The following is a 24,534-nucleotide window of genomic DNA, read 5'->3' on the forward strand; positions in this document are numbered from 1 at the left end:
ACATATTCCGTGGCTGGGCCCCAGGAAGTTATGCATATAGACACCAACCACAAACTGATTAGGCAAGTTTTAGAAACAAATCTAACACATGAATGTGTGTCTTTGTTTTTAAATGAACCAAATGTTTTTAGAATTAAGGGATATTGTGCTGGTGCATAAAAGTCCTTCATTTAAAGATTCAGACGTTTTATTAGACCCAATCCAATGTAGACTTTCAGAAGTCCTTACTATTGAAGATTGATTTGGCATGAAAAATCACCAAAGTCACCAGTAGACAAGTGTCATATCTTGTACCTAAACACGTGAAATTCTGTGGCTGAATATGCAGTATACTGAATTCTCTCATGCTTTGTTGTTTAACATTTTAAATGAGTCAAGTCAATGTGCTTATACTTAGCAGCTGATATTTATGTAGCATCTGCCCAGTTTGTTGAAAGTGTTATTGCATCAAGGTAGTGGCCCTTTAGTATGGATTTGTTTCTTTCCTTGCCAAATTGATTTCTAATAGTAATAATGACACATTATACAAGTCTACATTGGCTCAGATCATCAGTAGACAAGTGTAATGATATCTTGTGTTTAACATAAGTACTTCTGAGGCTTAATATGCAGTGCACTGAATTCCCACATACGATGCTTTAACATTTTAAACTTGAGTAAACTTTATATGTACTTGTACACTGTTCTCGAAGAGGTGGATGTCAATTAAGGCATCCGTCCGCACCTCTCTGATTCAGAGGGGTTAGGTTAAATGCGGAAGACACATTTCGGTTGAATTGCATTCAGTTCTACAACTGACTAGTATCCCCCTTTCCCTTTACTTGGCAGCCCAAACTTGCATAACTTGTCCAGTTTGTTGAATATTATTGCATAAAGATAGTGGCCCTTTTCTGTAGTCTGGCCCCAATCCATTGTATAGACATCAGCAGTCTAGAGGTGAAATGAGATCTTGTGTTTAAACATACACATTTCTGGGCTAAATATGCAGAGCACTGGATTCTCACAGGATGCACTCTGTTTAAAATGTTAACCTCAAGTCAGCATTAAATGTACTAATACATAGCATCTAGGGTCTGATAGCCCATACAGACTATTAATTAGATTTTTTTTAATGCTTATGTATAGATAGCATTCCCTTTGAATTCTAAATCCAGCCATACCCCAACTTAACTTTCCTTGACTTGCCCATTCAAGGTACACGTTTCAGATAGAATGGAACCGCAATTTCAAAAAACAACAGCCGGCATAAGGGTAAGATTTTCAGTCTGTACTAACAAACCGCATGAGGGCTTATTTTACTGATAGTAAAACGTACTATGCTAAAGTTACCTAGCATAGGAACAATGGATGACAAACTGTGGCCAGATAAGCTGGCAGCAAATAACAAATGAAACATTTTAATGCCTCAAACAATTTCACAGTAATCTACTGGATTCAATTTGCCATTTGAAACATTGTGGAAACCCTGGGCCACCATAGCAAATTGCCTGTGTGAAAACATGCTTACATTCCTCATAGGTTCTCATGTGTGCAGATGGTAACATGTCAGGTTTTGAAGGAAACACTTACTGTAGGAAAACACAAACTGTTACTAGGGTTGCACACAAGACAGTCATGACCAAACAAGACAGTCATGACCAAACAAGACACTCATGACCAAAGAGGACGTTGATGATAAAATCCCTCCTTTCTCTTGGTCGTAAGGGCACGTGGGCTTGGCCACTTAACCCTGCATGACCGATGGGATGGTTACTTGCTCATATTGTTGTTTGCCTTCCATTGGTCCTGCAAGACAAGATTCATTCATTGCTGGCTCATATGCATAGTGTTTACTGTGGTGGGTTTTTGTTTTGTCATTATGGGGTATTGTATGTAGATTAATAAGGGGGAATAAATAAAAAAATCCATTTTAGAATAAGGTTGTAACATAACATGTGTAATAGTCAAGAGGTCTGAATACTTTCCGAATGCACTGGGTATATATATATATATATATAGGGGATTAGAAATTATGTAATTACATTGATGGAAGCCACAATCTGCAATATTACAGCTGATCTACCTCCTAAAAAAAATATATATATATATACACAGTCTATTCCAACACTTCATTGTTGCATAGCCATTGTCACAAATACAGTTACAGTTCTATGAAATGTAATAAAATACAGGTTGAGTTTCAATGAAGGATTAAGGTAATTAGTAAGAGATAAAAAGCTTGAGAGCATACCACAGCCTCTGCATGAAGTTACTGTGAAACAAAGGTAAATAAAAGCCCTTTTTCTCAGTTATACACTGAGCAGTTACTGCCTTTTTGTTTGGTAGGGCAGAATACTCCTGTGCCCTCTGGGAATATTATAACCACATCAATTAATGATTCATAAAATGTTTAATGATTCATTTTCTCTGTATTGAAGAGCTGGATAAGTATCTCCATATTAGAGATTGAAGAGCTGGATGCATGCCATGAAATCACAATGTGCAAAATATGACCATAGTGCACTTGCTTATTTAAAAATAACCTATTGTGTCAAAAGCACAGCCTGTCCTGAAAGTGCACTTCATTGCTTGTGTCAAAAGCACAGCCTGTCTTTTGCTTGTGTTAAAAGCACAGCCTGTCCTGAAAGTGCACTTCATTGCTCATCTCCAAAGTACACTGGTCCTCAAAGTACACTTCATCGCTTGTCCTGGAAGTGAACTTGATGAAGCCCACTCAGCATTTAGTGATGGTTAGTGTACTAAGTGCTGACACTCGCCTCCATGTCACCTGCTCTCCCTGCCCTGTCGGCATCCTCGTGCTCTCTCTCTCCCTCCCTCCTTCCTATCTCCCTCCTCCCCTCTCTCTCTCTCTCTCTCTACACTAAAGGCACCAGAGTGAACATGAAAGAAATATTATCTGTAAACTAATGATTAGAAAGAATGTTGATACACATATGGAGGCCAACAGGAGTCATCTGTACATTAGGATTAGACTGTTGTGATGTCATTATTCGTAACCAACTAACTACAGGTCAGTTGCAATGATGGTCCTGGAGCAACATTAATTATGATGTTTTAGGAACAACACCAACTCTGCGATATCAGATCGTGCAAATATTGGTGGTTAAGACTCTTTAACCACCAATATTTTTTGTACAATCTGATATCTCCGTGTTGGTGTTGTTCCTAAAACATCATAATTAAAGTTGCTCCAGGACCATCATTGCAACTGACCTGTAGTTAGTTAGTTGGTTACCCCAGTCCAAAGACAGAATATTCCCCTGCCGGAGGCCTGTGCCTAAACCTAAGCCCAGCTGTGCCAACATGAATTATGATGTGGTAGGAACACCAACACGGCGATATCAGTTCAGTCATCAGTATTTGCTCCTTTTCTCACTCACCTCCATGTCACCTGCTCTCCCTGCCCTGTTGGCATCCTCATGCTCTCTCTCTCCCTATTCAGAACGCACCAGAGTGAACATGAAATAAATATTATCAGTAAACAAGTACACCACTTGTTTACTGATAATATTTATTTCATGTTCACTCTTGCCATGATGTTCAGGAATGGATTACTAACCAATAAGCCCGCGTGAGTACCATTGTTGATCGCTGGGTGAATGTTTGGCTAATGAACTTTCCAGGTGAGTTAGTATGATAGCTAACGTTAGTGATGGTTGATTGATTAGCACTTGAAAATCGGCCGTTTTTACCAAAAACGTTTGTTTCCACTCCATGCAATTACTGACACCTTTTTGCAAATATTTATTTCCACAATTACAGTCCCGCTCAAAATGACGTGTTGACGTCAACACTATCAGAATCGACAGTGAAATAGCCTACGTAACACTCATATTACATTATAGTTTTCCACTTGTTAATACATTTGAAAGTGATGAAATATAAAGACAGTACAGTGTTTAACAATGATTATATCTACCCACAGCAGTCGAGCAACGGCTTCTGCTGGAGTACGGCAAAACCACTTGGACAAGCCACACGCAGAATTGCAGGACACCGTATTACTAGAACCGGTAGTAATAATAATAGCAATTTGTTAAGTTATAATTATGAGTACATTTGCTAATGATTATTTCAGACGGCGATGCGTGGTTGCCTGTCGTAGCATGGCAAAAAAAAAAGTATATATTTTTTATATCAATATGTTGGGGGGCATTTTGAGCATATTTTAATGAGTAAATAACCTCATGTCACTGTGAGTAAGGTTTACGTGCAATTCTAATATATATTTGGGGCCACCCCATATATATTATAATTACGGGCCAGATGCACTTAAACATGACTCACTGTGACATGAGGTTATTTACTCATGTTCATGACTTTCATGAACACAGAAATTGCACTCCCAGACCACCAGGAGGCAATGTCTGACACAAAATACACTTCTAGAGACCGAGTGACCAAATAATGCATACCAAAAGCAGTTCATTTGCATCCTCTCATGTCTACTAATTACCTAAAAAAATGCAAACCCAGTCCTGAAAAGCAAGAAAACAAACAGTTCTCATACCACCATGCTGGACTATTGGACCCAGGTGTGGAGGAGACAGTATAAATCATCATACCATTTTTATGACAAAACCTGTTTTTTAGGGCAGATAGAGATTTTAAAAATGGCTACTCTTGTCATCTGAGCTTCATTGATTTGACCTTGGACCGTGTTGTTTTTTTCTCTGAGTGAGTTATCTCAGATAGCCATCAGGGCTACCAGGGAGGTCTAAATTGAATGTTTTCAGAATGAGTTATTACCTAAAGATAAACCTTACCAAGGTTAAGGCCAGTCACTCTGACAGCACAAACACCACTGGTCATGGAAAGCTGCAGGATGTTTCAGATGGGTCAGAATAGAGTACACTTTTGGAATGATCTAGAATTACGCTTTGGTTTGTTTCAACCTATTCTATTCAGTTTGTCTGAAATCAAATAAAGAATTTGTCAGATCAATGTGATTTTTGGAATTGAATGAAAGCTTCTTAATTGCTTTCAACACCTCATGTGCATTGAAAAGCGATGGGGGCAATGTAGCGGCAGCAGCCAATCAGAAGAGTTGGAGGCGTGGTTTATTGGGGGTGTAGCTTTCAGGTTTTTTTTGTTTTTTTTTGTCATTCCAGTTAATCTGGTCTATTGCATTTGTTTTTCCAATTTAAACCTGAATACTGCCATCTTCTGTAAAGATACTGCCATAAGAGCACATGATAAAGTAAACGTAGCCTAGTGGTTAAGATTGTTGGGACAGAAACTGAGTGCTGATTTGAATCCCCGAGCCAACTAGGTCAGAAAAATCTCTTTATGTTCCCTTGTGCAAGGCACTTAACCCATTAGTTGTTCCCTTGGCATGGCCAGTAGGTTGACATTAGGTTCTATTTGTTATTTATTACGTTTAACAAAAGGGGAAAAGTAGGTTCAGTGTTGAAAGAAATAGGTCGCAACTTGAAATATAAGTTTGGTAATAATCTAATATAACTGTTGGCATTGAATTATATATTTGGTTTCAACAAATGTATTTTTTTTCAAATGAGAAAACCTAACTAATTTACTTGTAATCAGTTGGACTATGTTTGGGGGGGTTGATCCAAATAGTACTTTTTTTTAAATGCATATCCTTGTCTCTGTCACTCACCCTTGCATCCACCAGAGCCAATCCCAGTCCTCTATCTCTTCTCTGTAGCTCTTTAGTAAACACCTCTTCATCCTCCTGATGCTCAGTCTCTGGTTCAACCAGCTCCAGGCTGTGGGGGGTGTTAGGAGGGGTGAAGAGACAGGAGGGGTCCAGGGCAGACCTCCTCTGGGTGAGGGGGCTTAGGTCTGTCTCTCTGAACTGGAGCTCCAGGCTCTTCAGCTTTTGGGTCAGTAGGGCCCCACAAGAGTTCAAATCACTTGGGGGAGAAGGGCTTTGCTGGGGGGGAAAGGGGGGAGGGTGAAGATAATTGAGAGGGGGGTGATGGGAGAGTGTCCAGAGTTAGGACCTTCTCTACGGGGGGGGATTCAAGAGACTCCAGGGAGGCCTTTGGGAGAGTTGCCATTTTTGTCAGCTTGGCTTCCGTGGGAACAGCATAATCCTGTGGGAGTTCCAGAAGTAAGCATATGAGTTCTAAAAGAGTTCTAGAACAAAATAGTTCCACGAAAAAGTAGTAAACCAGTATCATATAGATATAAACCCATGTCTAATTAATTCAAGCAACAGTTGTGAACCAAATGTGTTACCTGTTGCGTGTGCATATGACTGAAGTTCTCTGGTGACTCTTTGACAGACAGGTTGCTGATAAACTTCTGCAACCTCCTGAGCTGTCCAGCCAGGCCTGAGTCTGTCACCTCTCCCCCAGGCCTCAGGCTGAAACCAGAGCTGGGCAGCACCAGGGGAGGGTGGCTGTCAAAACTCTCCAGGATATCAGCTAGTGAGAGAAGGGCAAGAGGGGTTAAGAGAAAGTAAATCAAACGATAGTGTAGCGCAAATATCATGTCGTCATCATAGGTTTAATACTGTGTCTATGTTGCTGGTTTGCTTGTCTCAGTTTGAAATGGCAACAGTGAAAAAACAAAGCCACAAAACAAGCCAGATGTTTACTATAGTGGATTAACAGCAGACAATCAACCAACTGACCAGTGTTCTGTGTAGCTAGTTGATCCTCATCAGAAGGGGCCCAGTGTGGGGGCCAAGGTGTGGCTGGGCTGTAGCCTCTCAGCAGGTGGTGGAGTTGGGCTGGACTCAGACTGGGGAACGCACACCGCAGGGACTCCCAGGACGACTACAGGGAAAATGTGTGTGTGGAGGGCTGAGCTTGTGTGTGTCACCTCTCCCCTCTCCCGTGAGTGTGTGTGTGTGTGTGCACATGCAGGTGTGTATGAGCGTCTCTGACCTGCATTAGTTGTTCCCTTGGAGTGGCCAGTAGGTTGACAGCAGAGGAGAGTGTGTGGAGATGTTCCACAACCAAGTCACCCAGTCCAGACCCTTGGGCCCAGTCCAGTAGCAGGTCTAGGTTAGCGCTGATATGGACCCCTCTGGACCACTGGTAGAATTCATCCTCTGAACCTTCACTCACAAAATGATCCGTGTTAATGACGTAGAAAGAGAATGTGTGTGTGTGTGTGTGTCCTCACCTCTCTCCATGAGTGTGTTGAACAGTGAAGCATTGATGAAGTAGAAGAGATAGGCCAGGAGCTGAGAGGAGATCTCATGGTGGAGCTGACAGTCCTGTAGCAGTCTGCTGGTCTCTGTCAGGACCTCCAGGACCTGGTCTGTCTCTCCAGGGACCTGCACACCACCGCAATCCAGGAACGGCTCATTTTGCTCACGGAGAAGCAGACCACTGCTCCCCCTGAATGGGTCACTGTCCAGCAAACTAGGCAGAATTGGGTACAGAGTCTAGAGGGGATACAAAGATAAGATACTGTATATACACACAATATAACAAATTATACCTCTCCCCCTGCAGCAGAATGATTTCGCTGTGAATGTGGGTGTTTGACCAGAGATGAGGTCTGACAGAGAGAAGTGGAAGACTAAACTACAGTTAATGTCTGCAGCCACTCTCTCTCTTATTTCTTCTCAGCCAAAAGCCCTCTTTCTTCTCTTCTGCTCTACAGGCCAGGCTAGCTATGACAATGATGGCTTTGTTCTGGCTAATTGTAGTCAGACAGAACAAGCCCCCCTCACTGTCCCTCAGGACTCTCCTCTCCTCTACCCCACCCCTCTTCCCAATCTCACTTGGCACTGGGGCACCAGCCAGTGAGCTCCGTGGATTGACATTCCTACAGAGCTGAATATGTATTGTGAAAAAAGCCTGTGAATCTGGCTTGTGTGGGCATGGCATGATAAACTGCTGAGTGGTACAGTACAGAATCTCTGAGTGACTTCCTCTCCTTCACATCCCTTTACAGTATAGTACAGCAGTATAGTGACTATATATCTCCATGCTTATTGCTCTGGTTTATTAGCCTATATACTGTACATTCATGAGTCCTAAGCCATTGCACATTTCAGCGTAACATTTCCCATGACATCTAAACAGGAAACACAGGAAATTAGGAGAAATAGACCCAAACTATGTGTCCATGTTTTCAGTTGGAAAATGTAGCTCATCACCAGATGCCCAACAAAACAATGACCCCACCCTCAACCTGTTCCAATGTTTCACTGTAATGCCACATGTAGCCATGGCACTTATCGTGCCCTGAAGGCTGAAAGTGTGTGTGTGTGTGTGTGTGTGTGTGTGTGTGTGTGTGTGTGTGTGTGTGTGTGTGTGTGTGTGTGTGTGTGTGTGTGTGTGTATTCGTTCATGCCAGGTCCTCCTCTGGGACCGGCCGATCACCAGAAGTCTTTTGTTTTCCAGCCCACACCAGCATCTGTTTCCCCTACACCAGATGGAATGGCACGTCATGATCCCAACATAAGCACACACACTTTCATTTATGTTATTATAGCTTTAGATAGACCATTCAGCTCTGTTTGGTTTACATTTGAATTTGCTCAGAAAACGGTAGCACATGCACAGTACAAGCCCACATGCAACACACCCACACACCTACCCACCCACCCAGACCAGTAGTCTGAGAGCGGTGTGACAAAGGAACGTATTGAGAGGGAGAATATACATTCTGAGCTCCTGTCTCTTGAGCTCCTGCCCCCCACACACACACTTTGACACACAGTCACACATATAGGCAGCCCTCGATAAACACCCTTTTCCTATCAAAAATAACCCTGGCTGCCATACAAGGATGAATAGAGATCTGTGAAGAAGTGGGGCTTTGAGAAGCTTTCCCCATGAATGTTAGCCTGGCACACACAAACACACACACACAGCTCGCCCCTGCTGCTAACACATTCCTAGCATTGTTTGGTCCAGTCTAGCTGTCAGAACTAACTGGAGCTATAGTCCTGACATATATGATCGATGAGGAGATCTACATCCAGAGAAACCCACCAACCACACAATCACCAGGACTACAGAGCTCTGCACAGCTCTAGGAGCAACACAATCACCAGGACTACAGAGCTCTGCACAGCTCTAGGAGCAACACAATCACCAGAACTACAGAGCTCTGCACAGCTCTAGGATCAACACAATCACCAGGACTACAGAGCTCTGCACAGCTCTAGGAGCAACACAATCACCAGGACTACAGAGCTCTGCACAGCTCTAGGATCAACACAATCACCAGGACTACAGAGCTCTGCACAGCTCTAGGAGCAACACAATCACCAGGACTACAGAGCTCTGCACAGCTCTAGGATCAACACAATCACCAGGACTACAGAGCTCTGCACAGCTCTGGGATCAACACAATCACCAGGACTACAGAGCTCTGCACAACTCTAGGATCAACACAATCACCAGGACTACAGAGCTCTGCACAGCTCTAGGATCAACACAATCACCAGGACTACAGAGCTCTGCACAGCTCTAGGAGCAACACAATCACCAGGACTACAGAGCTCTGCACAACTCTAGGATCAACACAAGCTTAGAACCACACAATCAACCACATCAATCATCAGAAATTTTAAGGATAGATTTGGAAAAAGGAATCATCAGACACACCAATAAACCACTAGATTTACATGAATTTAGATATAGCAATAAGTATTACATTGTCATCGATGAATGAACATACATGACCTAAACATCTGGAGACCCTCAGGGTCGTGTGACTCAAATGCATCCCAGCACAGCACTAATGGATACTGAGGCCAGGTAGTTCACAGACTGGACAGACATTTCCTTCTGCATTGTGCAGAAATATGTAAACCACAAACTTATCTAGGCTGTTGGGATTGGGTTGCAGAGCATCATGGAAGTTGTGTGTGTTGAGACGACCACGTTTCAGATAAATGGTTGACCTGTATTCCTGTCTCGTCTCATCATTATTGAATTGTTATAAAGATATGGTTATGAAACCCAGGTGACATAACAAAAGATTGACGACGAGTAAGTCTGAACCTACAGCAACTATTATGTCCAGAAGATGTTGGTGTTTACAAGTTGAAAACGTATTTTCTGTGGTACTGGCTCTATGTTACCACAGTGTATTGCTAGCAGAGGCAAGTGAATAGTCGAGCTAGCTAAGAGAGAGAGAGTTAGTGTCGTCATGAACGGCAGAAAAGGATTCAAGACGGACGTCGTAGAAGGAAAAGAAAAAGATTAAAATGGGAGGGCTATACAGTAAAGGAAAGAACATTTATTCAACTGTTTGTAAGTCGCTCTGGATAAGAGCGTCTGCTAAATGACTTAAATGTAATGTAAATGAAGACAAACTCTGGAATTAAAAACTGCTAAATGAGCTAACTTGAGGATGGAAAGTCAGTGAGTGAAGTGAATGAAGATCACGTGACTGAGGAAAATGTGGTTGAGGACAATATTTAAGTGAGTGATAATCAGGAGCCTATTGAGAAATGAAAAATGTCTGGAATTGTATGAAACGTTGGACAGCTTGATGAAAGTGTTGAGCAGTGGAGCTCATAACAAATGGTTTGAATATTTTGTTATCGCAAATGACATTGATGAGGACAGAATTGTGCCTACATTTTTTGTGTGTTACGGTGCCAAAGACATTAGTTTACTATGCAGCCTGCAACAGGGGAAAGGGGAAGCACGTGCTTTCATTTCTCTGAATGCCTTCAACTGAAATGTGTCTTCCACATTTAGCCCAACCCCTCTGAATCGGAGAGGTGCGGGGGGCTGCCTTAATCGACATCCACGTCGTCGGCGCCCGGGGAACAGTGGGTTAACTGCCTTGCTCAGGGGCAGAACAACAGATTCTTACCTTGTCAGCTCTAACCACTTGGTTACCTGCTGCCCCTACAGCCAGTCAGGCCAGGTAATAAGACGTATGGGGATATTGTGGAAATACTGAAAGGACACTTTTCACCAAAACTACTAGTTGCTTAAAGGTTTCTTCCACAGAAGAAATCTGGAAGAGGGAGAATCAGTGCCAATGCTTTGCTGCTGCATTAAATAAACTATCAGAGTTGAATGATGACAACATTAGAGACATACTAGTATGTAGGCTACAAAGTGAAGCTACACAAAAAGAGACTATTGACTGAAAGTAATCTGACCTTGTCAAGAGCCATTGAAGGTCAGTGTGTTTATGGAACTAGCTGCTAAAGAGGCTCAGCAGTTTAGTTCATCATTAAAAGTGCACAGAGTTGGAACTGAAAATCACAGATAGAGAAATTAAGGCACATGCTTCCACTGTGGCACGGGGGGACATCAGGCGCCTGTATGCTGGTGTAAGGACATGGATTGCCGAGCCTGTGTTAAAAAGGGCCACACTGAGCGAGCGTGCAGAAACAAAAAGAGAAAAATGTCAAAGACTGAAAAGAAGAAGGAATCATTCCAACAAAAGGAAAAAGAGATGTTCACGCATTTGAGCAAGAGACCACTGAGATGAATGACTCATCCAACGAGGAAGTTGAACTGAATATACTGACTGTGGCACGGCTACTATGTCTCTCAGTTGCTAGAGAGGCAACCAGTGCGTATGGAGATTGACACAAGGCTAGATGTATCATGTGTCAGACACAGTCTACCAAAAGACACGGAAACACTTTCCACTTCAGCCAGTACACATCGCGTAAAAGACTTACACGGGTGAATCTGTCGCCGTGAGAGGCATCACTGTTTAGTTAAAACGGACAAACTGAAAAGTTCCCACACCACGTCGTGAAAGGGGACTTTTCATCACTGCTGGGCAGTTTATGAATCACACTGGATTGCAATGACACATGGAGACCCAAGCCTACCGTCCATCTTAAATAAACATGTAAAAATCTTTAATGGAGAGCTGGGTAGCATGAAAGACATTACAGCAGGGGTGTCAAACATACTGCCCGTGGTGAGGTTTGAGTAAAATAAAATATATATATATATATATATATATAAGAATACTGAATACTTTCTTTATATATTTTTACTCAAACCTCACCACGGGCAGTATGTTTGACACCCCTAAATATATATTTAATTAATTTTAGAATAAGGCTGTAATGTAACAAAATTTGGAAAAAGAATACTGAATATATTATATATATAAAATATATATAAAATATTCAGTATTATTTTTCCAAATTTTGTTACATTACATCCTTATTCTAAAATTAATTAAATATATATTTTTCTCATCAATCTACAAATGTATTAAAAATAAAAAAAAACGGACAAATCACATTTACGTAGGTATTCAGACCCTTTACTTAGTACTTTGTTGAAGCACCTTTGGCAGCGATTACAGCCTTGATTCTTCTTGAGTATGACGCTACAAGCTTGGCAGACTTGTATTTGGGGAGTTTCTCCCATTCTTCTCTGCAGATCCTCTCAAGCTCTATCAGGTTGGATGGGTAGTGTTGATGGACTGCACTGGTTCAAGTCCGGCCTCTGGCTGGGCCACTCAAGGCCATTCAGAGACTTGTCCCGAAGCCACTCCTGCATTGTCTTGGCTGTTCGCTTAGGGTCATTGTCCTATTGGAAGCTGAATATTTGTCCCAGTCTGAGGTCTTGAGTGCTAAGGATCAGTTTTACAGCAAGGATCTCTGTACTTTACGGCGTTCATCTTTCCTTCGATCCTGACTAGTCTCCCAGTCCCTGCCGCTGAAAAACATCTCCACAGCATGATGCTGCCACCACAATGCTTCACCGTAGGGATGGTGCCAGGTTTCCTCCAGATGTGACGCTTGGCATTCAGGCCAAAGAGTTCAATCTTGGTTTCATCAGACCAGAGAATCTTGTTTCTCACACTCTGAGAGTCTTTAGGTGCTTTTTGGCAAACTCCAAGTGGGCTGTCATGTGCCTTTTGGCCACTCTACCCTAAAGGCCTGATTGGTGGAGTGCTGCAGATGGTTGTCCTTCTGGAAGTTTTTCCCATCTCCACAGAGGAATTCTAGAGTTCTGTCAGAGTGCCCATCGGCTTCTTGGTCACCTCTCTGACCAAGGCCCTTCTCGCCCAATTGCTAAGTTTGGCCAGGCGGCCAGCTCTAGGAAGAGTCTTGGTGGTTCCAAACTTCTTCCATTTAAGAATGAGTAGGCCACTGTGTTCTTGGGGACCTTCAAAGCTGCAGAAATGTTTTGGTACCCTTCCCCAGATCTGTGCCTCAACACAATCCTGTCTCAGAGCTCTCTGGACAATTCCTTCGACCTCATGGATTGGTTTTTGCTCTGACATGGACTATCAACTGTGGGACCTTATATAGACAGGTGTGTGCCTTTTCAAATCATGTCCTATCAATTGAATTTACCACAGGTGGTCTCCAATCAAGCTGTAGAAACATCTCAAGGATGATCAGTGGAAACTGTATGCACCTGAGCTCAATTTCGAGTCTCATAGCAAAAGGTCTGAATACTTATGTAAATAAGGTATTTCAGTTATCAGTTGTTGTTTTTTTGCAAACATTTCTAAAAGCCTGTTTTCGCTTGGTCATTATGGGATATTGTGTGTAGATTGATGAGGGGGAAAACATTAGGTAATACATTTTAGAATAAGGCTGTAACGTAATAAAATGTGCAAAAATTCAAGGGGTCTGAATACTTTATGAATGCACTGAGGTAATGCACTGAGGTAATTATTAGTCGAGTATAGTTTTCAAACTCGATCTTACCAAAATTTAAAAATAACTGTTGGCCGTCTCTTTAAGTTGTAATCTTGTTGACCAACGTCTCAACCAAATGTTACCCAATTAAGTTAAAATTACGAAGTGTGCCCAGTGGGCAGTTACGGGTTGAGTAAAGCAACACCGACAGAACCATCAGTCATGATGGGTCCAGAACTGTTACTGGGTGACACCCTGACCCACCCGTCATCACCTAGGGGCTCAGTCATGTTCTCACGACACTGACTCAGCCGCAACAACACAAGTGTGTGAGGAGACTGTGAGGCTACTCAACTCAAGTGTTAGGCTGGAAACTAGATGCTTGGACTTGTAGAACAATTAGTGTTGTTCACAATGGGGACCATGTCCCAGATAAATGGTTGAAGTGTTTCCAGTCTCCTGTCTCATCATAATTGAATTGTTAAAAAGACGTGGTTATGAAACAGAGAGGACATAACAGAGAAGGTTTTGTCTGTTGGATGAATCACTTGTCATTATCTGTAGACTGAGTCAGTTGAAATGCCAATGCACCAATACTGTCATGCGGTTGGGAGCTTCAGTTGAAGACCTGTACAGTTCAATAAACCACCGCTGCTAACCTGCTAGCCTGCCTATCCCCGAACCCTCTCCAGGAATCTATTCTGTTTCCTCTTTGGATAAATCATGGTGATAATGCTCTTTCCCTCCCACTTCCTTCCTGGACAGGAAACAGATACGGAACGGTGCCATGGCCTCGTCTGCCTCAGTAAGCATACAACTGACTTCCAGTTAGCGTAGCATTTATCATAGGCTGCACCTAACGCTCGGCTTGAGTTAATTTACCTTGGCTAATGCTAACATGGCTAACGCTTGACGTGGCAACCTGTACATGACTAAGTCATGTTCTCTTGGTTTGGGTGGTACTGTAGTGTGCAGTCACAGGTCACAGGCAGGGTTAGGCAGAGGGTGGTCGAGGGGGGTGAGGACTGTATCTATGACGTCTGTTTATGATAACAACTATCCCTGACCCTCTCCAAGGAGTGATCAAAAGATGACAAAGCTAACTTCCATTGTGGAATTCTTTGTCAGACTACACACTGACTGATGGTGTGCTGACTGATATAGGGCAACCAGCTGTACCCCAGCTGCCAATAGGTCCTCTCAAACAGTATACACACACACCTGGCAACACTTCTAAACTCCTTAATGACAAGAGGCCTGACGTACACACACACACACACACACACACACACACACACACACACACACACACACACACACACACACACACACACACACACACACACACACACACACACACACACACACACACACACACACACACACACACACACACACACACACACACACTACCCCTGCTGTCTGTCTGTGGCCAGCAATAAAGCCCCCAGTGTAGTAGTCCAATAAGGCTGCTCTATCAGAAAACCTCTCTCATGGCTCTACTCTAGAGAGGACTAACTAACTGGACTCTTTCTCAGACTAAGAGACACAACAAACCCATCAGGCCCTCTGAAGGGAAAAGCTAAAGCAAGGTGAGCTAACTAGTACATCGGGGAATATGTAGAGTGTTGCTGAGGAGCTTAGTCCTTTAAAGTTCTGCAGTTGTAGGCCAGAGTTGTGTACCACTGGTCTAGTCTCTGGTGCTGAACTCACTAAAATGCAACTGATGGAGTTTAAAGTTCAGGTGTGTGGGATACTGACCTTGGTGAGGTAGTAGACACACTGCTGAAAGGTCAACATGATAACTTCCTCCAGAACAGTCATGGCTTCTTCACTGGCCAACCTCACACACGACAGCCTCATCTCCAACAGGGCTGGCAACAAACAGAAAATATAGGTAAATGTCTTAATAGATGTTATGGATCCTACGTAAAGTTCTTAGTAGGCTTTCTTTAGACTATTTTAGCCCCCTGGCTAGAAGGCGAAGCTAGGCTAGAAAAGCCCAAAACTAACCCATGCTCTCCTCCTCCTTGTCATTGTGTTCCTCTCCCTCTGCCTCCACCCCTTGTTCTCTGTGTGACCTCCAGGCCAGTGTTTGGGGCATCTGTTGTTGGATGTAATACAGCAGCTCCAGGGCGTTGGACATCCAGACCACCAGGGTACGCAGGCCTGAGACCAGTTCTGCCAGGTTGAGAGGCTGCTGCTCCTCTGGGTCACTACAGAGACTGGGATACCAAGGAATAGATCTAGAATCAGATCCTATGCCTATAACCATACAGTGGCAAGTACAGTACCAGTCAAAAGACTGGACACACCTACTCATTCAAGGGGTTTTCTTTATTTGTACTATTTTCTACATGGTAGAATAATAGTGAAGACATTAAAACTTTGAAATAACACATATGAAATCATTAAAACTGTTAAGCAAATCAAAATATATTTTATATTTGAGATTCCTCAAAGTAGCCACCCGTTCGTTACCTTGATGAGCGCTTTACACACTTGGTATTCCCTCAACCAGCTTCATGTGGAATGCTTTTCCAATAGTCTTGAAGGAGTTCCCACATGACCACTTGTTGGCTGCTTTTCCTTCACTGCGGTCCAACTCACCCCAAACCATCTCAATTGGGTTGAGGTCAGGTGATTGTAGAGGCCAGTTCACAAGTGTTTTGGGTCTTTGTCCTGTTGAAAAACGAATTTACAGTCCCACCTGCAAACCAGATGGGATGGCGTATCGCTGCAGAATGCTGTGGTAGCCATGCTGGTTAAGTGTGCCTTGAATTCTAAATTAATCACAGGCAGTGTCACAAGCAAAGCACACCCACACCATCACACCTCCTCCTCCATGCTTCATGGTGGAAACCAAGCATGCTGAGATTATCCGTTCACCTACTCTGCGTCACAAAGACACAGCGGTTGGAACCCTAAATCTGAAATTTGGACTCATCAGATCAAAGGACAGATTTCCACCGGTCTAATGTCCATTGCTTGTGTTTCTTGGCCCAAGAAAGTCTCTTATTCTTATTGGTGTCCTTTAGTAGTGGTTTCTCTGTGGCAATTCAACCATGAAGGCCTGATTCACGCAGTCTCCTCTGAACAGCTGATTGTGAGATGTGTCTGTTACTTGAACTCAGTGAAGCATTTATTTGGGCTGCAATCTGAGGTGCAGTTAACTCTAACTTATCCTCTGCAGCAGAGGTAACTTTGGGTCTTCCTTTCCTGTGGCGGTCCTCATGAGAGCCAGTTTCATCATAGGGCTTTATGTTTTTTGCGACTGCACTTGAAGAAACGTTCAAAGTTCTTGACATTTTCAGCAAAGACTGAAATTCATGTCATGAAATTCATAGACTGTCATTTCTCTTTACTTGTTTTTGCTGTACTTCACACAATATTGACTTGGTCTTTTACCAAAATAAGAATCTCAAATCTAAAATATATTTAGATTTGTTTAACACTTTTTTGGTTACTACATGATTCCATATGTGTTATTTCATAGTTTTGATGTCTTCACTATTATTCTACAACGTAGGAAACAGTAAAAATAAAGAAAAACCCTGGAATGAGTAGGTGTGTCCAAACATTTGATTGGTACTGAATAACTCCTACAGAGATGGAAATATTTGGCTTTGTGCAGGCACTCACACTTCTGGTTGATTAGCAGCAAGCTCCTTGGTGTGTTCCTGTTACAAAGCATGGGGACAAAATGAAAAAATATTAGGCCTACAAACTTTTCTGATCCAAACGTAGTTATATAATTTATTACATAAACTTTAATTAAGAGAAAATAAGAGATGATCGTTCATACAGCCATATTGACTATAAAGTAACATACAGTAGTAACGTCACTTACCCACATGGCATTCTGGACCTGGCTGGCTATGAGCAGCAGTAGTCTGCGGAGGTCTGAGGTTTGGAGGTGTGTGGCGGAATGTTCGACACACACACTCAGCAGGAATGCTACAGTCAACGGCGGCTTGTCTCTATGGACACTCCCCATGGCAATGATTTCCTTGACGACGGCATCCTCGTGCTCCACAACGTAGAGTAGGTTCAGGCCGCGACCCTCAGGGTTGTTTAGGCAAGCTGTGGCCCTTCTAGACCTGACGAAGACCATGTCAGTGGAAACGTGTCTAGTTAAAAAATGTTTTAATGGTGTTAAGAATGAACAAAAATTCAGGAGAGGACCAGACTTGAATGCAACACTTTAATGAGTTGCATTGAGCGCAGCTCCCTAGCAACTCAACAAGCATTAGCTGCAACTCATGCCTCCCGACCTGTCCTCATTCTGCTTAATCACCACTACCACCCTACTTAAAACTGACCAAACTAACGTTCTTCTTGTTTGTTCTGCAGCGTATCACGTGGCATGATGCTGTGTGTTTACGAGCTTTATCAAGTTTAGCATCCCGCCTTCTATCTAGTATCTCTTATGTTCTTCTAAGGATCTCATGGGGAGATTTCCATCACCATAGCAGCCTACTACCACTGCCTGATGATGATGTCTACCTGAGACTCCAAGCCAAACTCTACCCCTCTGGATCTTTCATCTGTAGCTCTCGGCTTCATCCAGTCCATTCTCATTCCCCTCCTGAATCCTCATTCTCATTTCCTCAATAAATATTCTAAACCCATTTCAATGTCTGGTCCTTAAACTTGTGAATAGTTAAAAAAAAAAATGTAATCTTCATAATTTACAATAACGACCTGTATCACTAAAAGCTTGGAGGAAAAGCAACCAGTGAGCAGATGTAACCTTATTTCTCTGGTCCCACTAGCTGAGATACAGGTGTTGCAGAGTGCTGGTTCACTAGTAGCGAGTGTAGTGGACTGGGGCAGAACCTCTGTAGGATCGGGAGAAGAAGTGGGGTCCTTCACCTAAAAACAAAATGCGTCAGAAGTCAAGTTTAACCTTAAAACCTGCGCAGTAAATATCAGTTTTGTAACAAACACAGAGCTAGAACAAAATTGTTAGTTCTAAATGTTTTCATAAGCTAGGTTTCCATACAATTAGAGACTGATTTTCATGCAAATATTCTCAAATCGGCATAAAGAAAATTTAATTTTCCAACCAGTGGTGTGTTTCCACCAAATGGACTTGTTGCAGATCTGTCACATTCTGACCTCAGTTCTGTTATTATATCTTTGTTTTAGTATGGTCAGGGCGTGAGTTGGGTGGGTTGTCTATGTTCATTTTTCTAATATTTGGGATTTCTGTGTTCGGCCTAGTATGGTCCTCAATCAGAGGCAGCTGTCAATCGTTGTCCCACGCTGCAAAATTGGTCCTCCGATCCTTTTCGCTACTCCTCTACAGAAGAGGACGAGATCCATTACAGAAACACCCACCACCAAAGGACCAAGCAGCGTGGTAACGGGCAGCAGCGGCCGGAATCGCAGGACCTGTGCCAACTTCCCGTGCTGACCGGAGAGCGAGAGGGAACGGGCAGGCACCGTGTTATGCGGTGGAGTGCACGGTGTCCCCGGTGCATGTGCATAGCCCGGTGCGGTACATTGCAGCGCCTCGTATCGGCCGGGCTAGAGTGGGCATCGAGCCAGGTGCCATGAAGCCGGCTCAGCGCATCTGGTCTCCAGTGCGTCTCCTCGGGCTGGTGTACATGGCACCAGCCTTACGCATGGTGTCCCCTGTTCGCCAGCACAGCCCAGTGCGGGCTATTCCACCTCGCCGCACTGGCCTGGTTACGGGGAGCATTCAACCAGGTAAGGTTGGGCAGGCTCGGTACTCAAGAGCTACAGTGCGCCTTCACGGTCCGGTCTATCCGGTGCCACCTCTACGTACCAGCCCTCCGGTGGCAGCCGCCCGCACCAGGCTGTCTCTCTATCTCCTCCTTACAGGTGCTCCCGCCTGTCCAGCGCTGCCAGAGCCTTCCTCCTCTCCAGCGCTGCCGGAGTCTCCCGCCTGTCCGGCGCTGCCGGAATCTCCCGTCCATTCGGGACCCGTGGGGAGGGTCCCCAGTCAGAGGTCGGCGGCGAGGGTCGCCACTCTTAAGAGGCCACATTTTCAACTCTACCCATTTTTTTTAATCACAAAAACTGTGTTAAATAGCAAAACTGTGGTATTAGCATGTGTACTCTAGCCAACAGTTCACAAATACAGTGCAGGTAGGCTTGTCTACATGATGAAATTATTATGGATAAGAGCTCAAATATTTGTATTTGTCAAACGGAAGTCAAGCATCGATCATCATGTCACCACATTAAGACCCTCGGTATTTATTGGAAAGGAGCATCAGGATCACAGTGCACTTTCATCACCCTGTGAAGTTCCTAACTTATTCGTAGAGGGAGGACCACACAACATATCATCCGTGACTCTAAGTTTACTTCGATATTATGGCTATTATATCAATATTTGCGCATAAATACTGCCATTGCTCGCATAATTAATTTTAGATCCCACGATGTCAAACAAACAAATGATTTGTTGCCATTTATAAAATTGTACCAAAACTCCCTGTTTCCGTCACAGCAGTAGTGATTTTTCTTATACGGTATGATTTTACTCGCATGAAAGCTGTGGATGGAAACATGGTTATAGTGACTAAACATATTCACCTTCTGCATAACAACCCAGGCAGTGGGGTCCTTGAACAAGAATAGGTAGTGACGTCCCATCCCGATGACATCACCTGGACTAAGCTCTGCCTCTTTGGACAACGTCTCCCCGTTCCGTGTTACCATAGCACCGTGGAAGGGACGGAGGCGGACGGTGGAACCTTTATCGTTGTGCTCATGGCGACATAGGCAGCAGTGAAGAGGCAGGATGTCGGGGGCAGAGAGCGGGAAGTCAACCTTTGACCTCTCCTTGTCTCCGCCACCACATCGACCAATCAAAGTGCTTGAACTGTTCAGCAGGTAGATGACGAAGTCCTGAGGAGAAAAAAAGAGAGAATTTGAATTGTAAAATCCCATTTACTTTATTGGGTCAAGACCCTACAGTATATCAACAGTCAACCATCAGACATCATGCAACACGGCCCTCGTGTGTTCCAGCCTGTAAGAAAAATAGAAGTTTAAAAAGGGTTTAAAAGAACTCCAGATCCCCCTGATCATCAACAGAGCCCAACACCCCTTGAAGAACCCATGTATGGATGAAGAGCCTACTGTTCCCCACCAATCTGTAGAATGGCAATTCCACAGTAACGGAATTACACTTTGACTCAGAATTTTCACTTTAAAATGTATGCCGAACAAAAACCATTGATTTCAACATTTTGCTAACCATACAACTCTATGCACAATGTCTACTTTGAACAATTTACACAGCAAATTTCACAAAACAACACTTACTGAAAGAACTGTGCAGATGCAAAGTTTGGTAATAGAATTTGGGTAAAATCTCCATCAGTATTTCACATTTTTCAAATCTCTGAAACATCTAATCCAAATTAAGATTCAAAGATGTCTGCAGAAAGAATGGTGTGTCGGCTTTGACATGACATCTTGAGTTAAACATTTTTATTTTGGTTATTGAACTACAGTAGGTGAAATGGATTTACATCTGGTAACAGAATTATGATAATGGATTACATCATGGGCCCCTGATCTGTACAATACAGAAATTCGTAATTATGAATATGATTCTCTTCATGGTGATGTATCCTGAATAGGTACACAAAGGTAGAAATATGCGATATCCTTATTTAGCATATTTCGGATTTATTCTACACACTGGCTATTATTCTAGTGAGCACCATCCCCAAACAAGACCACATTTGGTCCGGAACAGACCATGTCTGAACCAATCATACACGTCTTTGTTTCACAAGTTTGGACATCACAGCTCAGCACAGCAGAGTAGAGTTCAGTGCCATACAGTAGAGCTCCAGGAAAGTAGATATGTTCAGCACAGTACAATAAAGTACAGTATAATTCAGCACATACGGTACTCTAATCTAATGTGCTCTACTGTACAGTACTGAAATCGACACTACTGTACAGTACCTTTCTTTACTTTCTTTACTTACTGTTGAATGCCTAATGAGCAAACGGTTTGTTGGTTTGGAAAGTTTTGAAAGTGTCTGAAAAAAAGTGTTCTATTGGAAAAGTCTGGTTACCTACACTACCGTTCAAAATTTTGGGGTCACTGAGACATTTCCTTGTTTTTGAAAGAAAAGCATTTTTTTCCCATTAAAACAACATGAAATTGATCAGAAATACAGTGTGGACATTGTTAATGTTGTAACTGACTATTGTAGCTGGAAACGGCAGAGCTGTGCGTAAGTTGACTATGCAAACTATTTGGAATTTTCAGCACATTAATGTTTCTTATAAAAAAGAAGTGATGCAGTCAGTCTCTCCTCAACTCTCCTCAGCCAAGAGAGACTGGCATGCATAGTATTTATATTAGCCCTTTGACTACAATAAAGAGCAAGATGCGCCGCTCTGTTCTGGGCCCGCTGCAGCTTAACTAGGTCTTAGTAGCACTTGACCACATGGCTGGACAGTAATCAAGATAAAACAAAACCAGAGCCCTGTGCAGGACTTGCTGTGTTGAGTGTGGTGACAGAATCTTTCCCCATCTTTACAACCATTGAATCTATATGTTTTGACATGACTGTTTACAGTCTAAGGAATTTAGTCTCCCCAACTTGTTCAACAGCCACACCATTCATTACCAGATTCAGCTCAAGTCTAGAGCTTTAGGGAATGATTTGTACCAAATACAATGTGCATTTCAAGAGTCCAATTGTGGCAAGCCAGTCCAGCTGACGCTTGGCATTGCGCGTGGTGATCTTAGGTTTGTGTGCGGCTGCTCGGCCATGGAAAATCATTTCATGAAGCTCCAACAAACAGTTCTTGTCATCTTGCCATTTTCCTGTTTAAACTTATTGAGCTGGCAGAGTTGCAAAGAAAAATCCATATCTCAGACTGGCCAAAAAAAAAAAAAGATTAAGATGGGCAAAAGAACACAGACACTGGACAGAGGAACTCTGCCTAGAAGGCCAGCATACCGGAGTCGCCTCTTCACTGTTGAGGCTGATGTTTTGTGGGTATTATTTAATGAAGCTGCCAGTTGAGGACGTGTGAGGTGTCTGTTTCTCAAACTAGACACTAATGTAATTGTCCTCTTGCTCAGTTGTGCACCGGGGCCTCCCACTCCTCTCTATTCTGGTTAGAGCCAGACTACATAGTTTTGATGTCTTCACTATTATTCTACGATGTAGAAAATAGTAAAAATAAAGAAAAACCCTTGAATTAGTACGTGATATGTCTGGGGCATGGTATATTTCTACAGTGTTTAATGTTTTCAAGAGTACATTGGTGTCCATCATTGGGAAATTGAAAAAATATGGAACTATCCTGACTCTGCCTATAGCTGGCCATCCGACCAAACTGAGCAACCGGGCATGAAGACCATGGTCAAGGATGTGACCAAGAACCCCAATGACCACTCTGACAGAAGTACAGAGTTCCTTGGCTGAGATGGGAGAACCTGCCAGAAGGACAACAGTTTCTACAGCACTCTACCAATCTGGGCTTTATGGGAGAGTGGCCCGATGGAAGCCACTTCTGAGAAAAAGGCACATGACATCACACCTGGAGTTGTCAAAAAGGCACATGAAAGAGTCCGAGCATAAGGCAAAATAATCTGTGGTCTGATGAGACAAATTGAACTCTTTGGCCTGAATGCATGGAGAAACCAGGCACAGCTCATCACCTGTCTAACACCATCCCTACCGTGAAGCATGGTGGTGGCAGCATCATGCTCTGGGGATGCTTTTCAGCGGTAAGGACTGGGAGAATTTTAAGGATAAGAGGGAACAATGAATGGAGCCAACTACAGGCAAATCGTTGATGAGAACCTGCTTCAGAGTGCAAACAACCCTTGTCCAGACTGCACAAACATCATTGTCCTGTTGGAAGATTTACAGTCCAACAGGACAATGACCCCAAGCATATAGCCAAGCCAAAGCAATGCTGGAATGGCTTCAGAACAAGAATGTGAAAGTCCTTGAATGGCCCAGCCAAAGCCCAGACTTGAATCCAATTGAAAATCTGTGGAAAGACTTGAAGATTTCTGTTCACCGCCACTCCCCATCTAACTTAACAGAGCTTTAGAAAATCTACAAGGAAGAATAGTAGAAAATCCCCAAATCCAGATGTGCAAAGCTGAGCCAGACATACCCAAGACGACTCAAAGCTGTAATCACCACCAAAGGTGCTTCTACAAAGCATTGACTCAGGGGTGTGACTACTTATGTAAATTGAATATATCTGTATTTCATTTACAATACATTTGCGATAAGTTCTAAAAACAGGGTTTCCCTTGATCATTTTAGGTTATTGTGTGTAAATTGGTGAGAGAAAAAAATAATAATTTTATTAATCCATTTCCAATTCAGGCTGTAACAACAAAATGTGGAATAAGTCAAGGGGTATTAATATTTTCTGAAGGCCCTGTATGAGCTGAACATAACAGTATGCCAGTGGTAGGGAGAACAGTAGCAAGTGACCCAACAGTTGTATGTGACTACTATGGTTTCCCATTGTAGCCAATTTAATTGCAGAGAAATATCTTAAAGATAGGTGGGTTTTTGGTCATGTAATTACAAGGCATAAGGCAATGTTTCTTAACTCACAGAAGGCACATTATTTCTCCAAAACAAAATATAAATGTTTGTATTAGTTGACAGGGTTCTTTACTTCAACAAGGTTGTGTTTTGATGTATTTCTAATACTTAGAAAAAATCTAGAATATATAAAAACAATTTAAGACCCCTTTTCCATCTTTTTGACCAGAAATCAAAGCCTTTGCTTATTGCACATTTTTAGGAGGGAAAATTGTTGAAAATGTATATATGCCTTCATTTCTCAGAAATATTGACTCTTAGCTTTTATTTGACACCCAATTTGACATGCTCCTATGAAGTTCACATGTTGGTGCTCATGGGTCCTATTACATAGAAATGACCAGAGAGAGAGAGAGAGGAAGAGAGAGAAATTAGTTTTAGAATACCTGGCAGAACATACAGTATGAGATGAGGTCAATA

General features: G+C 42.8%; 1 protein-coding gene across 4 annotated transcripts in view; it reads right to left on the reverse strand.

Annotated features, from left to right (window-relative positions):
- Positions 1-1,394: 1,394 nt before the first annotated feature.
- Positions 1,395-24,534, reverse strand: part of LOC118357728 (ras-interacting protein 1-like) — a 36,584-nt gene continuing 13,444 nt past the window's right edge. For 3 of the 4 annotated variants that reach the window (XM_052478133.1, XM_052478134.1, XM_035735089.2), the window contains 11 exons: positions 20,096-20,410; positions 18,279-18,400; positions 17,376-17,625; positions 17,168-17,205; positions 15,539-15,750; positions 15,287-15,399; positions 7,099-7,363; positions 6,858-7,030; positions 6,602-6,746; positions 6,205-6,392; positions 3,721-6,059 (listed from right to left, as the gene is read on the reverse strand). In XM_052478133.1, the coding sequence (XP_052334093.1) occupies positions 5,874-6,059; positions 6,205-6,392; positions 6,602-6,746; positions 6,858-7,030; positions 7,099-7,363; positions 15,287-15,399; positions 15,539-15,750; positions 17,168-17,205; positions 17,376-17,625; positions 18,279-18,400; positions 20,096-20,410 (2,007 nt within the window). In that variant the 3' untranslated portion in view covers positions 3,721-5,873. Of the gene's footprint in view, positions 1,786-3,720; positions 6,060-6,204; positions 6,393-6,601; positions 6,747-6,857; positions 7,031-7,098; positions 7,364-15,286; positions 15,400-15,538; positions 15,751-17,167; positions 17,206-17,375; positions 17,626-18,278; positions 18,401-20,095; positions 20,411-24,534 lie in introns of those variants that run through there. The other variant, XR_008078550.1, reaches the window with a different exon arrangement.

The sequence above is a fragment of the Oncorhynchus keta genome, chromosome 24, assembly GCF_023373465.1.
Source record: "Oncorhynchus keta strain PuntledgeMale-10-30-2019 chromosome 24, Oket_V2, whole genome shotgun sequence".
Taxonomy (NCBI): domain Eukaryota; kingdom Metazoa; phylum Chordata; class Actinopteri; order Salmoniformes; family Salmonidae; genus Oncorhynchus; species Oncorhynchus keta.